The sequence below is a fragment of the Odocoileus virginianus genome, chromosome 7 (genome assembly GCF_023699985.2).
Source record: "Odocoileus virginianus isolate 20LAN1187 ecotype Illinois chromosome 7, Ovbor_1.2, whole genome shotgun sequence".
In the NCBI taxonomy this organism is placed as follows: Eukaryota; Metazoa; Chordata; class Mammalia; order Artiodactyla; family Cervidae; genus Odocoileus; species Odocoileus virginianus.
In genome coordinates, this window is record NC_069680.1 from 24,812,544 (window position 1) to 24,827,706 (window position 15,163).

Here is a 15,163-nt window from a genome sequence, read left to right on the forward strand (position 1 = left end):
GTGAGCTCCGCCTTGGCGCGATGCTCTTTGGGAGTTGTAGTTTTCACGCGTCCAGCACCGGCGGGGCTCCAGAGCCTGGTGGCGGAAAGCAGTCACGTGATCGGAAAGGCTGCCGTTTGCCTTTGTGCCGGAAAAGGTTGACTGGGTCGCCCGAGCCCGGGGCCTCGGGACGGACCAATCGACTGCCTTAGAAGGAGACGTTGGCGTTTGAAATCAGCCAATGACAGTCTTTGTCTGGAGCTTTGTCTCCGCCTACTTCGCCCGACGCGCGAGAGCGGCGAGGGAAGCGAGGCGGCGGCGACTGGTGCGGGCGCGGCGGCTGAGTTGCTTCTGGAGGGACTCCGAGGTAGCGGGGCGAGGCGGCCGGGCGCAGGCACGGGCTTTCCGGGGATGGCCCCGGGGTTCCCGAGCCGGCGGAGCAGTCCGCTGGGAACCGGGTTTACTTCCACGGCTTTTCCATTTTATTTTAGGAGCACACGGGGCGGTAGGCCCCGGGGGAAGGGGCGGGGGCGGGGGCGGGGAGAGGCCGGCGTGCAGAAGCCCGCGTCTGGGGAGAGTGTGGATCTGGCGGGCGAGGCTGGAGTCAGGGGTATGGCGGCGCGGGCCCGGCCGGTAGGGAAGGAGGAGCGTCAGGGAAGGGGGCGATGAGGCCCGACCGGCGAGGGCGCGGCGGCCCCGCGCAGGCGCAGAGGCCGCGTCGCCGGCCTCTCCCTCGGTCCCGCCCCTCAGGGACACCCCCTACCTACTCGCCGGCCCTTCTGCGAGTCGAGCCCCGCGACCCCGGCCCCTTGAGGGACCCTCCCCCACCCCCACCTGCTGCCTGGCCCTTCTGCGAGTCGAGCCTCGCGACCCCGGCCCCTTGGGGAGACTCTCACCAGGCGCTTGTTCCTTAGATGACCGGTTCTAACGAGTTCAAGCTGAACCAGCCCCCCGAGGATGGCATCTCCTCTGTGAAGTTCAGCCCCAACACGTCGCAGTTCCTGCTAGTCTCCTCTTGGGACACGTCCGTGCGCCTCTACGATGTGCCGGCCAACTCCATGCGACTCAAGTACCAGCACACCGGCGCGGTCCTGGACTGCGCCTTCTACGTAGGTGTTCTCCGTCTCCGCTCCTGCATCCTTTTGAGTTTTCTGGTGTCCCTCGTGATCAGCGTCCCTTTGCAGTGTTGGGCGAAGGCTCTGGTCGGTAGAGTTATTTGGACAGCGCCCCTCTTTCCCCTCCTCCCCCACCTCCACCCCAACACTTACCTTGAGGTTCCGGTGCTGCTTTGTTTTGCTTTTTTTGCTTTTTGGCCCTGGGGACTTGACAGACTTCAGGAACTGGGTCTTCCCTTAAGCTTCTGATGGAGTTAACACTGTGAACTTTTCTGGACAGAATGTACTTGAAACTCAGGGCAAGACTGTAAAATTTGGCCGTCTTATTAAAAGGTTTGTTTGCTAGTAAATGGGAATATGTATTGGCTCTCAGCCAGCGTGGTGAACAGTTCTTCCTTAATTTGCTTGCTTAGTAGTTTGGTTGACTACTTAGTTTGCTCAGTTTTTTTGTACGGTTTTTGTTCGTTTACAATGAATGAGCCCGGTGTATTTCATTCTGAGCATAACTGAGGAGTTGGCTGGTAGATAGAGGAATTTTTCAACACTTTTTTTTCCATTTAAAAATTATTAAACCCAAGAGAGTCAACGTTACAAGTAATAGAAGGATGCAATTTAAAACCACAGTTAGATGCTATTTAGTCCTAAACTCATTGCAATATAAGAAATTATAAGTAATGCTGAGCAGGATGTGGTAAGGCAAGTGCTTTATATGGATGGAAAAGTAAATGGAGAGGATGTTTCTAGAATGGAATTTGCCAGGAAGAAGCAAGAATCTTATTAATGTCCATACCCTGCTGCTGGTACTAATGTCCATACCCTAGTTTTCCTTAATCTTACTCCTAGAAAACTCTACTAAAAATGCTTATCATGTAGTTGTTTGTTGAAATAAAAATGTGAGGAAAATTGTTTGACAGTGAGGACATAAAAAATTGGAAGTTTAACTATAGTATGGATTATTATGAAATCACTACTGATAATATTTCTGTGCATTAATTGATGACATGGACTATATTTCTGAAACTAAAAAGTATCCAGAGTTAGATTTCAAATTTTATTTTTAAATTATATCTATTTTTATAAGAAAAAGATTAGAAGAGAGATGGTAAAGTGTTAGCAGTAGTTATCTCTAGGTGATTGGGCCACAGGAAACATTTTCCTTCTTAGTATTTTCCAGATTCCATAACCTGTTACATGTGCATGCTCAGTCGTGTCCGACTCTTTGCTACTCATGGACTGCCAGCTCTCCAGATTTCTTTGTCCTTGGAATTTTCCAGGCAAGAATACTGGAGTGGGTTGCCATTTCCTACTCCAAGGTTAAATACTTTTTAAAGCTCTGTAAGTTTTAAATGATTTGAAACTTGTATTTTGTAGGATCCAACACATGCCTGGAGCGGAGGATTAGACCATCAATTGAAAATGCATGATTTGAACACCGATCAAGGTAACATAGCCACATTTTTACCGCATTTTGCTGGTAAAATGTGCTTACTTACAAATGTTTATTTAAGAAGAGTAGTTCCTGAATTGTTTAGATAAAAGTAAAAGTGGCTTGAATTTAGGACGTTTTTGTTTAAATGATAACCATTAAGTTAGAATCACAAAATATCATGTATGTATTTTAACAGTGTAACTCTTTGTGAACTCCATCCACAGTGTTTGCATGAAGTGGCACTTACCTGTTTGACCTTTACCCTGCCCCCAGAAGGGGACTGGATCCTGCAGTGTTCTCCCTTGCAGTAGAATTTTTCCAGGATAGTGCTGATGTTTCAGAGTTCTCTTTTCAGAAACTAGTATAGTTCAGACTGAAGAAAGACAGGGTTTTAAAAATCTAGCATTATAAAATAACCAGTTCTGTCCAGGTACCATAGTAACCCTGCTTGTATAATTGTTTAGCATAGAACATTCTTCACTTGCATTTATTGAATGGAAGACAAGGTAACACGTTTTCTTTTGAAGGTTTTTTGTTTATGTTGTATATGCATGTGTTAGACATAGATGTACCTGAAGAACATAGCAAGGCACAGAGATACGACTCAATGAGGATGAGTTGGACAGTGAGAGAATGGATGGAGGATGGGCGCTGTATTTTATCCAGAAAGAAAAGAAGGATCCAATCAGAAGAGGCTTTTATGTGAAAGCTGTTTTGTCATGTAACTCACAACTGTGGATGTTTGGTTTTGTTTGCTAGCAGTTTTTTCTACATAGGAAGTTAGCTTGCAGGTTTAGGTTCTATTTGTTTGAAAACCCAAGAAAACACCGAAAAGCAAACAAAGATTTTTGATGCTGGAGACCATAATTAAGGGAATTAGCTGCTTATTCTCAGGAGGTCTTTGCTGAACTTTATGAGATACTTTTTCTTGTTTAAATGGAGTGTTTTTAAACAGGTAGTTTTCCTCTTAAGGATCAAAACCACATACTCTTTGTATTTGTTGTTAACCTTAGCATGTGGTATAGATTCTGGCACATAGTAGACAGTTAGTAGATGTTAGTTGAATGAATGAATGAGATAATGTGAAAAGTTGAAAGGGAAGAAATTTGTGTATTAGAAATTTGATGAGCTTCCCTGGTGGTCTAGTGGCTAAGACACTATGCTCCTAATGCATGGGGCCTGTGTTCAATACCTGGTCAGGAAACTAGATCTCACATGCTGCAACTAAGAGTTCGAATGCCACAACTAAGACCTGGCATAGCCAAATAAATACTAAAAAAGAAAGAAAGAAATATAGCAGCCATGAAAACCAAATGGTTATTAATCGTGAGCCTCCCTGCCTTCCTCATCCTTCGCTTTCAGATAATCCTGTTGCCATTTAAATCAATTTGTTTGAAACATCAGCTTAATGTGATAAGTTTTATCCAGATCCCTTGAACCAGAGTTCTCCACTCAAGTGTTCATTCAACAGGTATATCTTGAACACTTACCATGTATTAGAACATGAACTAGATACTGTTAGAACTATATGAGTTGAAACAAGGTTCCTGATTTGAAGGAATCTAGAATCAAGTGAGGAAAATAACTGATACGCTATCATTTTAATGTAGTCTGAAACTCAAGGTAGCTTTTAGTATTACTGTGCCGGTGAATAAAGCTATGCACCGTAAGATGGACAGGGGTGAATGGATGACTTTGTAGTCCTGGAGAAGTTTTTCTGTGTGTAGATACTTCTGTTGAGTGGGTGGAAGTGGATTCATTATAGTAGAATCAATGTTTCCTTTTATTGTTCACCTGAGGAATCTTTAGTAAAGCTAGGTGTTGGTTGTTGGTTTATTTTTATTCCTACAGAAAATCTTGTTGGAACTCATGATGCCCCTATCAGATGTGTTGAATACTGTCCCGAAGTGAACGTGATGGTTACTGGAAGCTGGGATCAGACGGTTAAATTGTGGGATCCCAGAACCCCTTGTAATGCTGGGACCTTCTCTCAGCCTGAGAAGGTAGGCTTTTTATGTTCATGACAAGAATTCTGGTTCTTGGGGTGATTTGATTTGATAAATGATGAAGATGTTGAATTTAGAGGTTAAGAGTTGATGAGTCTATTTTACAAACCCAACTAAATATGTAAAGGAAAACTAATCTTCATAATTTGGTCAGCTTTTTCCTGACAGTTGTCATATTTGTACTGGATAGCACTAGTGGTAAACCTATTTCCATGTATTGTAATGCTTTAGATCCTAGGGCTGAGAAGCAACTTTTCAGAGGTCATTTAGCAAAGACTGAAGTTGAATTTGACTTACCCAAGCAGGAAGTGGGATGGAGCACCACTCATTTTCACTTACCGCCTGACCTTTCTCTTTAGTTGACTGTGAGAGGGTGAAATGGGTTCTCATTTAAAGTTTAGTGAAAAAGATGTCCTTTATTCCCTGGCTTTTATAATTTATTTTTAATACTGACAGATGTAGTTGAAGGAGGTAGTGAAGGAAGCTTCTTAAAACTGAAATGTTGTGTATTATTCTAACCTTTTGATCTGTACAATGAAAGTGTAATTGAGCATTCTTGCTGTATCCTCATCAGACTTTATCAGGTGGTAGTTAATTTTAAAGATTGATTGTTTTAGCAGTTTAAAGGTATCCTTCACTTCAGTCTATTTCCTCAGTGTAAATATACTATTCAGTTCCTGTTAGCTGTCGTTATATACTGTAGTGCATCCAAAGAGCCATTATTTTTGTCACATCAAAGTCGAATCTACTCCTGGCAAGACCTTTGTTCAGAATAAAATAATTGCATTGTTTCTAGTTTTGATTTATGGTTGTATGTAACATGTTAAGAGCTGTGATAAATTGCTGACAGAATATCACATAATGGACAGCCACACTGAATCAAGCTGCTTATTGGTTCAGCAAGGTTCATTATGTCACTTTTTTTAATACGATCTTTGATAAATGTATATACCTAGTCAGTAGCATGACAGTGTTTTTACTTGATTTACGATCGGTGGGGATAGAAAGCACTGTTAGAAGCTTGTGTGTCACCTGGATAGTAAAGATTTAAGATAAAAGTCCCATTCTGATTGTACTGTTATAAATTGATCTTTTTCTGGATTCTTTGTTTTTTTGAATTCGGTGTTTCGTGTGTCTTATGCTAATTGCTGTTTTTCTGCAAATGTTTTTTGAATAAACGGCACTAAGTGTCTATCTCTTATTGAAATACACTTGTATTAAATCTACTGTTCTGAGTATTTTAAATTCTGTGTTTTTCCCTTGGTCAAGTTAGTTGTTGAATTTTAAGGCTAGATTGTGTAGAAATTATCAGGTTATTGTGTTCTTAAATCCAATCCCCCCACCTCCGCCCACCACCCTCCCGGGGAGGGGAAGGGGCACGCAACTGACCGTAAGCTTTAATTACTGAATGTTAAGGAGATGTCTTACCATGTAATGAGGCCTTTTCATTTTTTATAGTGATTCTTCAGGTTTTAAAATATTAAATTAGATTAAATTAGTTGCTTATTAATTGAAAGTGATGATCAGAGCACAGTTATATACCTGAAGTCTAGATTTTTAAAAAAATGATTTAACATGATCATGAAAATACTATTTTCATGAATTTGCTATCTCTAGTTGGTCTCTAGATAATGTATTTGAAAGTAAGTCACCTTAAAACCTTATTTGCAGGAAATTTTGTTATTTATTTTACTATTGAAGAAAAGGAATTTTGAGGGGGAAAAAAAAACAGCTGCTTTTAGGGGATAAATGCTTTTAAAATTTTCCGTAAACATAACTCTGTCTTAAGTGTTTAGTGTGACGTCAAGGCGTGAAAATTTACTTTGTCATATGCCAGACCACTGACCTTATCTTTTAATTTTCAGTTCGTATGCCACCAAAAGCAAGTAAGCAGGTTAACTCTCTCACTCTTCCTGGAAAAGGCCTATTTATTAAGTGTGACAGGTGGTAAAATCAGAGAGTTACAACCTGAAATGTCTGTCCAAAAGGTGGTCATAGAAAAATAACTTTAAAAATGATTGTCTTATGAAAAGCCAGAAGCCCATTGAAAGGTATCCTGAGTTTTTATGATTTTATTGCTATTGTCTCCTTTTTGAGTATCTTTTACACTTTTGTATTATGACTAAATGAAATAAGAGAGCTATAAAATTAATAATTTAGTTTGTTTTAGTAAGAAAGAGAATCGTCTTCAGAGATACTTTTGCAGAGTTAATTAGAATGTGCATTATTATGATATGGTTAAGTATTAAGAATATCCTGCATGTATTATTTTTGTGCCAGTTACTTGGTTTGTGTAACTGAAGTATTTAAAATTTTGGTACCTGTGTTTGTGAATCTGTTAGCTAACTTTTTTTAAAATGGTTTTATGATCCGTGGACTTTATTTTGGAGCAGAGTGCCATTTGCAGGCACGTAGGTGATTTTTAGCACGTTTCGGTCTTTCTTGAAAGGTGTACACCCTGTCGGTGTCGGGAGACCGGCTGATCGTGGGCACTGCAGGTCGCAGGGTGCTGGTGTGGGACCTGCGGAACATGGGCTACGTGCAGCAGCGCCGCGAGTCCAGCCTCAAGTACCAGACGCGCTGCATCCGCGCGTTCCCCAACAAGCAGGTACTGACCTTGCCTCCCCCGCCCGCTGTGGGAGCTTGAAGATAGTAGAGTCCTTAATAATAAGGATTCGGTCACTGCGTTTTACGCATTGCTTTCTTTTCTTTTTTTTTCTTTTGAGTGGTGATTGGAATTTCTGTTAGGTGTATTTTTGACAGCCTTTTGTTAAAAAGTAATGTGTTAACTCAATTTTAGAGAAGGCTTTGATGTTCACAGAGGGTAAGTAATCTGCCAGTGGTTTTCTGATTCCTTGGTGTGCCTTCTCCAAGAAGCTTGACAGGTATACAGTAATTGAGAGTTTTGTAGGTATTTTAATTTACAAACCAGCGAATTCAAACTTAAATCTGAAAATGTAGAGTTATGGAATTTGCTGTTTTCTTTTTTTCCTGTTCCTTCTTTTTTTTCCCTTTTGTACCCTAATACTAATAGAGCTTTTTAGCCAGTCTGAGAGCAGAACCTACATTTTTTTTTTTTTTAAAGGAATGCTTCTGAGGTTAGAGAGGAGCTGTGCCTCATATAATGACTAACTCTTGATGAACAGTGTGGGTCACCTTCCATCATCATTACTAGATCAGGTGACACTTTATTAGTGCGCCCCTACCCCTAGTCTTGAAAGTTCGAAGGGAAGTTGGTGGTGGGGTCATTTGCTCTGGGAATTTTATAAGAGGAGAGTCATTAAAAACAGCAGATATCTTTGGAATCTTACTTACAGCTGTCCTTTAGTGGTTGTGGAGCTTGAGAGAATTAGGTCTGTTATTCTATTCTCTTAGCTCTTTATTTCAAAAGGCTAGTACCTCAAATGATGATCACAGTTCTTCTCAGGATATTGTAAATTTCCATTGGAATTGAAGTTATGAAAAACCTTAAATGCATGGTTAAAGTATGCTTGCATTTATGAATATTGTGATGTCGTATATCCAAAATTTTCTGTCGGAGTTTATCTGTAGTTCATAATGGAAGCTTTTAAACTAAAAGTAACATTTTACTGATTCTTTTTTCGTTACAAGTGTTAATAGTTTTTTAGGAATAAATCTTTTTCATATCTTGATAAAGAAGTAAAGTATAGATTTCATATTATCTTCCTTTCTTACCTTCTCTGACATACAATTTCATGGCAGGGTGAGGAGAGGTTTGAAATTATAGAGCACTTTTGAACCTTGCTGAAAATCTGTGGTGTTTGGGTGTAAACTTGACTTGCTGTAGTTAAATGCAAGAGGCAGGATGATAGAGATGAAAGGCTGGTTTACCAGTTGGTCTGGATTATTGATACACCCTCAGTGAAGAAGATACAGTTCTTCTTAGAGCTGTTAGAAGTGAGGAGGCATCGAGCCAAAAAAAATACATTCCAGGTGATGGAATGAATTTGAGTCCTATTCTGGACAGGACAACAAATTATATTGAAATAATTTAAAAATTCCTGTTGAGGTTTGACAAAATACCTAGACATTTTTGATTGCAATGTGCAGAGTACTGGTAAAGAAAGTAAGTGATGGTGGCCTTTTTTGTTTTTTAGTAGAACAGGTATAAGTGTTTTTAAACTTCTGGAGTGATCTTAACCGTCTTAGTACTGCTTAAACATTTGTTTAAAACACAGCCGTATTCTCTTTTCATTTTAAGAATAATTATCTTTCTTTAATATGGGTTGAATTTGGGAGTATATGCCTTGTTTTGGAATCTGGATTCACTAGTTTTGTCTTCTGATTCCCTCTTGTCAGGGTTATGTATTAAGTTCTATTGAAGGTCGAGTGGCAGTTGAGTACTTGGACCCAAGCCCCGAGGTACAGAAGAAGAAGTATGCCTTCAAGTGTCACAGACTAAAGGAAAACAATATTGAGCAGATTTACCCCGTCAACGCCATTTCCTTTCACAACATCCACAATACCTTTGCCACAGGTAGAGTATGGAATGTTCACTTCTATCTGCTTGTTAATATAATTTAGCTGTTAATTGAACGCTGAATATTTGTACTTAGGCAGGTTTCTTGTTAATATAATTTAGCTGTTAATTGAACGCTGAATATTTGTACTTAGGCAGGTTTTTTTTTTTTTTTGGTCATTCTGTGTGGCATGTGGGATCCTAGTTCCCTGACCAAGGATTGAACCTGTGCTCCCTGCATTGGAAGCGTGGTGTATCAGCCACTGGACCACCTGGGACATGGGCAAAGTTCTTAAAAATTGTGCTTGGTTTTTTATGATATTTAAAGGGGAAAAAAATTAGTACAATACTCCTTGGGGAAAATATAACTTCTGTGATCTTAAAAATTGTCAAGCTAATGGCTATTTTTGTATCTGCTTTTAAAAACTATTTTGAAATCACTTGTAGGTGGTTCTGATGGATTTGTAAATATTTGGGATCCATTTAACAAAAAGCGACTGTGCCAGTTCCATCGGTACCCCACCAGCATCGCCTCACTCGCCTTCAGTAATGATGGGACCACGCTTGCAATAGCATCATCGTATATGTATGAAATGGATGACACGGAACATCCCGAAGATGGTATCTTCATTCGCCAAGTGACAGATGCAGAAACAAAACCCAAGTGAGTATGCTTCACCTGTATTTGAGCCTTTTCTTGCATTCAACCCAGGATTTATTAATTTTTCTAAATTCATGAATAGCATTGTTGATGCCTGCTCGATATTACAGCTGACTCTAGGGCTGAAGTTGATTTTATCTTGTTCTCCCAAGCTTTCAATATCCGTAGGTTGATAGACGTCTGATGGATAAAATTGTGCCTAGTTGTTTTGTAGAGAAGAATGTCAAACTCTCATTCTTCTTGAATAGGCACTATTATTTGAATCTCTGGAGTTATTACTAGCTCATTGCTTCAAAATTAAGTTGAGGAATTCAAGAATAATTTATTTTAGCAAATTCTATTTAAGATATTTAAGAATTTGAACTGCCAAAAATCTTTCCTCTCCACAGAGGTTGTTTCTGTAATATTTACACAGAATGAAATGACCTTCAGGTCTTACTGGAAATTCAGAGTAATATGGCCTTGCCTGGAAAGGTAGATTTCCTTAGTTTTGAAATTTCTGTAGATCTCTTTGGCTCTTGGGTGTAACTGTTGACAGGGAGGAACCATTTACATTTTCTTGGTACGTAGGGCAGAGCTTTTTACTTAGTTACCTGTACCAGACTGGAGGGAAATCTGATACCTTGGGCACTTGTTTGACCATAAAATACCAGCCCCCAAGAGTCTTTATCCTCCTGCTTGTCCCTGTCTTCTCAGGCCCTGGAAGGAGGTCCTCAGTAAATCTTTATGGAATAACTGACTGTTTTCAGGATTCCTGTACTCTCTGAATTAGAATGGCATAGAGGGCCCTTGCTAAGTTGCTTGAGTCCCTGAGAGAGGGCAGAGTATGAAGTGTTCAGTACCGTATGTGGCTTCACAGGTCTACCTTTAGAAAAGACTTAGCATGTGAAGCCTGTTGGATAAAGGGCTGGGTTTGCATTTGATCTCTCACTTTTGTATCTCTTGTCCTGGCCGGCCATTTTGATCTCATGCTGTTCTTTTTTCTTTTGAACTTGTAGGTCACCATGTACTTGACAAGATTTCATTTACTTAAGTGCCATGTTGATGATAATAAAACAATTCGTACTCCCCAATGGTGGATATATTACTATTAACAAAGAAGCCAGGGAACATTTTTTAATTTTAATATCATAAGAACCTGAAAATATTGGAAAAGAGATTTTTTATTGTTTGTTTTCTTTTTTTTAACACTTTCTTTAGCACATGAGATGGTTTGATGGTTTTTCTGCATTTAAAGGTATTTGGGCAAACAGAAGGGGAGGGCAGCAACAGCACTTCTGAGAATCAGTTTTGACCTTGATTTTTGTTTCCACTGCGGAAATGTTTGTTTGTAAATAAATGTAGGTAATAAAGCCCCCTTTGCATTCTTTGTGGGCCTTAAATGGTAGAGAAGAAGGCTCTTGAGCCATTTGTTTCTCTTGCTGGTTATAGTTGCTAATTCTAAAGCTGCTTCAGACTGCCTCATGAGGAGGTTAATCTACAATTAAACAATATTTCCTCTTGGCCGTCCATTATTTTCTGAAGCAGATGGGTCATCATTTCCTGGGCTGTGAAACAAAGCGAGGTTAAGGTTAGACTCTGGGGAATCAGCTCGTTTTCAATCTTATTAGGGTGCAGGAGGAAAACTAATAAGAAAACCTCCTAACATCATTTTGTGACTGTAAACAATTATTTATTAGCAAACAATTGATCCCAGAAGGGCAAATTGTTTGAGTCAGTAATGAGCTGAGAAAAGACAGAGCATATCTGTGTATTTGGAAAAATAATTGTAACGTAATTGCAGTACATTTAGACAGGCATCTATTTGGACCTGTTTCTATCTCTAAATGAATTTTTGGAAACATTAATGAGGTTTACATATTTCTCTGACATTTATATAGTTCTCATGTCCATTTCAGTTGCCCAGCCGCTGGTGATTAAGGTTAAAAAGAAAAAAATTATAGTGAGAATGAGATTCATTTCAATGTAATGCCCTGAAGCAGAACATGAACTTAGCTTGGCCTATTCTAGGTAGTTCCAAATCGTATTTTTGTTGTCACACTTTTTGTTTTTTTATTTATATTGTTTGCAAATGTATGTATCTGAATGGTACTTGGACCTTTACTGAAATTTGTTTTATCCATGATGTATTTTAAAAAATTTCTTTTGCTACAGAGAGAGGTCTTTTATTTGTAAGTATTTTAGTGAAAACTTAGTGTAAGTCTGAACCCATCTTTTGAAATGTATTTTCTTCATTGCAGGTCCACCTAACCATCTCGTGAAAGTGGTTTCTCTATGGAAAGCTTTGTTTGCTTCCTACCAATACATGATTGTCCCTTACGGGGTGCGTTTTAGTCATGTGGACACGTTATGTAGTGTGTGAATTTTTCTGTTCTCTTGTTGGTGTTCCTCCTGGCTGTAGGATGAGGGGTTTGTGTCCTTGTGCAGTAGTCTGAAGAACTGTTTTTCCCTCAGCAAGCCCAGTTGCTGTGTATGGGCAGCTTGAGCTCTTTCTGTAAAATAACCTAAACCTGTTATTTCCATGCTGTCTAATAAATCAGAGATTCAAAACCCTTAAATGTTGGATGTTTTTAAATGTTGGTAATTAATGTAATTTACTTCGTAAAAAGCCTTCTGTAAAGCAAACCTCCCTTCATCAGGGGTCCTGGTGGGGATGACATTGTACCTTTCGGTCCACACTGCCTTGTTTAATTATGTCTATTCTGATGTACTTTGGGGATTCAGTCTTGAATAAAGTGATCTGTTGGAGTTCTGCCATTTCTCTTGTGCGCTCTCGCTGGATCAGCAGGGCCCTCGAGCCAGCTGTGTGGCCTGAAGGGACGGGCACAGCTGCAGGCAGCTGCCGGGCCCCTTCTGGCCCAACTTTCCCCGGGAGTGCCAGGGCCGCCGGGCCCTTGGGGCTCCCAGACCCACTGGTGGTGCCGTGAGTGGGCGCACTCGCAGCCAAACGACAGACCCATCTGTATGTATCCATCAGCTGCTAAATCAAAGGGAAGCCCTTGGGATGGTAAATAATGTAATAGCTGGAGACTGTGGTATTGGTTCTTTAGTGTGATTATGTGCTTTTTAAAGTCATAACCACTTGGTTTAGGACAGAGCATAAATTTAAAACATGGTTTAACTGAAAGAGAATTAATACAGTTTCATAAAATGTGACTAAAGCAGTGAGAGGGCCCTGGTTTTGAGGGCATGGTGTGGCCGAGCTGTTTTTGTAGTCTATCTGGATGTCCTCTTGTGTCTTGCAGCCGAACGTGTCTCACCCTGAATGTGTCTCCTGCCGCCTCTGCGGACCTCTTCACCAGGTCCTCTCACAGTTGGCCTGTCTGTCACTGTGGCTGCCTTCCCCTCACATGGCCTGTGGGCAGCACCTTAGTGTTTTATTTGGGTTCCCCTACCCAAATTCCCTTCTGTTTTCAAGTGTGCCTTTGTTTTTTATCCATCTTTTCTTTCTTAAAAGGATCCTTAAAGGGTCCCTCCTGGCCATCTGGGGGTGTGCTGCAGGCTCCAGCCTCCACCCTGAATCCTCCGTTTTCTAGAGCAGTAACACTAAGCAGCGCATTTGAACCATGATCCAAACTCAGGTCAGTAGAGTGTGTACAGCAGACAGAGCTGTGTGAAGCATCAGCTGTCTTGTGTACGTCTGACACACCAGTTCCCTTCCTGCCTGCCTGCCTTTTTTCCCCCCTTCTTTTTTTAGGAAATGCTTGTTATGGCCCTCTGAATGGATTTTATGACTAATGCCTTGCCACCTCTAATTTGAAAAACCACTGTATGCCACACAAAACCTGTTCTTTTTATCGTGCTGTGCTTGAGACCCTCCAGTGCCCCCTGTTGCCCTTCATTCACTTTGCAATAAATATTGTATGCTTCTTGCAAGGCCTGCAGTTCACCAGGAAGGGACTGCAGACTGTCAAGGTGCTCTAGAAGAATGGGGGTGGAGCTGACTTTCACTGGGGATTCTGGGGGGCAGATGGGAGTGTCCTGGTGGCTTCAGTGTCTGGTTCTGAGCTCCATCATGCAAAAACTTAAAAAGGTACATTAGTTGGGGCGGGGGGGGGTAATGCTTTGTTCTGAGGGAAACCCACGAGACAGCCTGCATCTTGAAGCCTTTGAACCTGACTTTGAATCTTGACTTTACTGCTTAATTCATTGCACCGTTGGCCATGTTAATTTCTGAGTAGCAGTTTCCTCATCTGTTCAATGAAGGTAATAACTCATGAGGTTATAAATGAATATATAAAATGTTCATTAGGGCACGCCTGACACAGCCATTGCTTTCTTGGGATGAAAAATATTCAATCCATTGCTCTCAGTTACTAGCTAACCTTTCAGTTTATTTTTCATAAATGAACACTCAGATATCTGTGGAATTTCAAGGTCTTGAGTTTGTCAGTGTACTTTTCTTTTAAAAAACATTTATGAACTATTTCCAACATTCAGAAAAAGAAGAGTAACACACCTATAAACCCATCTTCGGATTTTTAAAAAAGATTTATTTTTAACTGGGGCGTAATTGCTTTACACTTCTGTGTTGGTTTTTGCCGTACATCAGCGTGAGTCAGCTGTGGGTGTACATACGTCCCTCGTGAACCTTCCTCCCACCTCCCACACCATCCCTTCTCTAGGCTGTCATCATCCAGATTTTAAAATGTTAACATTTTGTCATTTATTTCTCTCTTTTCTTATTTTTTAGAATTTTTATTGGAGTATAGTTGCTTTACAATGTTAAGTTTCTTGCTGTATATATAAGCTCGTGAATTATACTTTATGTATACTTTGCTAGTCAGTCATCTGTATTACATATATCCCTCTTTTGGGTTTCCTTCCCATTTATGTCACCACCAAGTGCTGTGCAGAATTCTCTGTGCTATAAGTAAGTTCTCTTAGTTATCTATTTTATACACAGTGTGTATACACTGTTTATACACGGTCTCCCAATTCATCTCACCTGTGTGTGTGTGTGTGTGTGCGCGTGCGCTTGTATTCAGTTGGCCCCATGGACTTCAGCCCACAAGGCTCTTCTGTCCACGGAATTTTCCAGGCAAGAACACTGACGTGGCTTGCCATTTCCTTCTCCAGGGGATCATCCCAACCAAGGTGTCAAACCTGTCTTGCGTTTCCTGCATTGGCAGGCAGATTCTTGACCACTAGCGCCACCTGGGAATCCCCCATAAGTTTATATTCTACGTCTGTGACTCTGCAAATAAATTCTACCATTTTTCTAGTTTCCACATATAAGTGATACTGTACAATATTTGTTTTTCTTCCCTTTGTTTCAAAATAAAACATTGCACGTATTTGAAGCCTCATTTGTAACCCCTCTCTCACAAACTTCCCATTTTCCATTCTTAAATGTTATACTTATTTATACCTTTATGCTCATGAAGCATCCATATACAGGCAAACATGGGCGGTATTGTGGGTTCAGTTCCAGACCACTGCAATAAAGTGAGCAATAAAGGATTCACATGAGTATTTTGGTTTCCCAGTGGA

General features: G+C 40.5%; 1 protein-coding gene across 2 annotated transcripts; it reads left to right on the top strand.

Moving 5' to 3' along the window:
• Window positions 1-236: 236 nt before the first annotated feature.
• On the top strand, window positions 237-12,427 carry BUB3 (BUB3 mitotic checkpoint protein). Of its 2 annotated transcripts, none has more exons than XM_020899025.2 (8): window positions 237-346; window positions 894-1,088; window positions 2,466-2,535; window positions 4,375-4,526; window positions 6,979-7,137; window positions 8,850-9,027; window positions 9,457-9,673; window positions 10,669-12,427. In XM_020899025.2, the coding sequence occupies exons 2-8, from the start codon at window positions 894-896 to the stop codon at window positions 10,682-10,684; spliced, it is 987 nt and encodes a 328-aa protein (XP_020754684.1). In that variant the 5' UTR covers window positions 237-346; the 3' UTR covers window positions 10,685-12,427. The 2 variants fall into 2 exon arrangements, with proteins under 2 accessions (XP_020754684.1, XP_020754685.1); XM_020899026.2 differs by having other exon boundaries at window positions 11,911-12,427.
• The last annotated feature ends 2,736 nt before the right edge of the window (window positions 12,428-15,163 follow it).

Excerpts from the sequence above, each read along its gene's own strand:
- BUB3 (XM_020899025.2), top strand. The coding sequence starts at position 894 with ATGACCGGTTCTAACGAGTTCAAGCTGAACCAGCCCCCCGAGGATGGC. Across the intron at positions 4,527-6,978 it reads CCTTCTCTCAGCCTGAGAAG|GTGTACACCCTGTCGGTGTC; the intron begins GTAGGCTTTTTA and ends CTTTCTTGAAAG. Across the intron at positions 7,138-8,849 it reads GCGCGTTCCCCAACAAGCAG|GGTTATGTATTAAGTTCTAT; the intron begins GTACTGACCTTG and ends CCCTCTTGTCAG.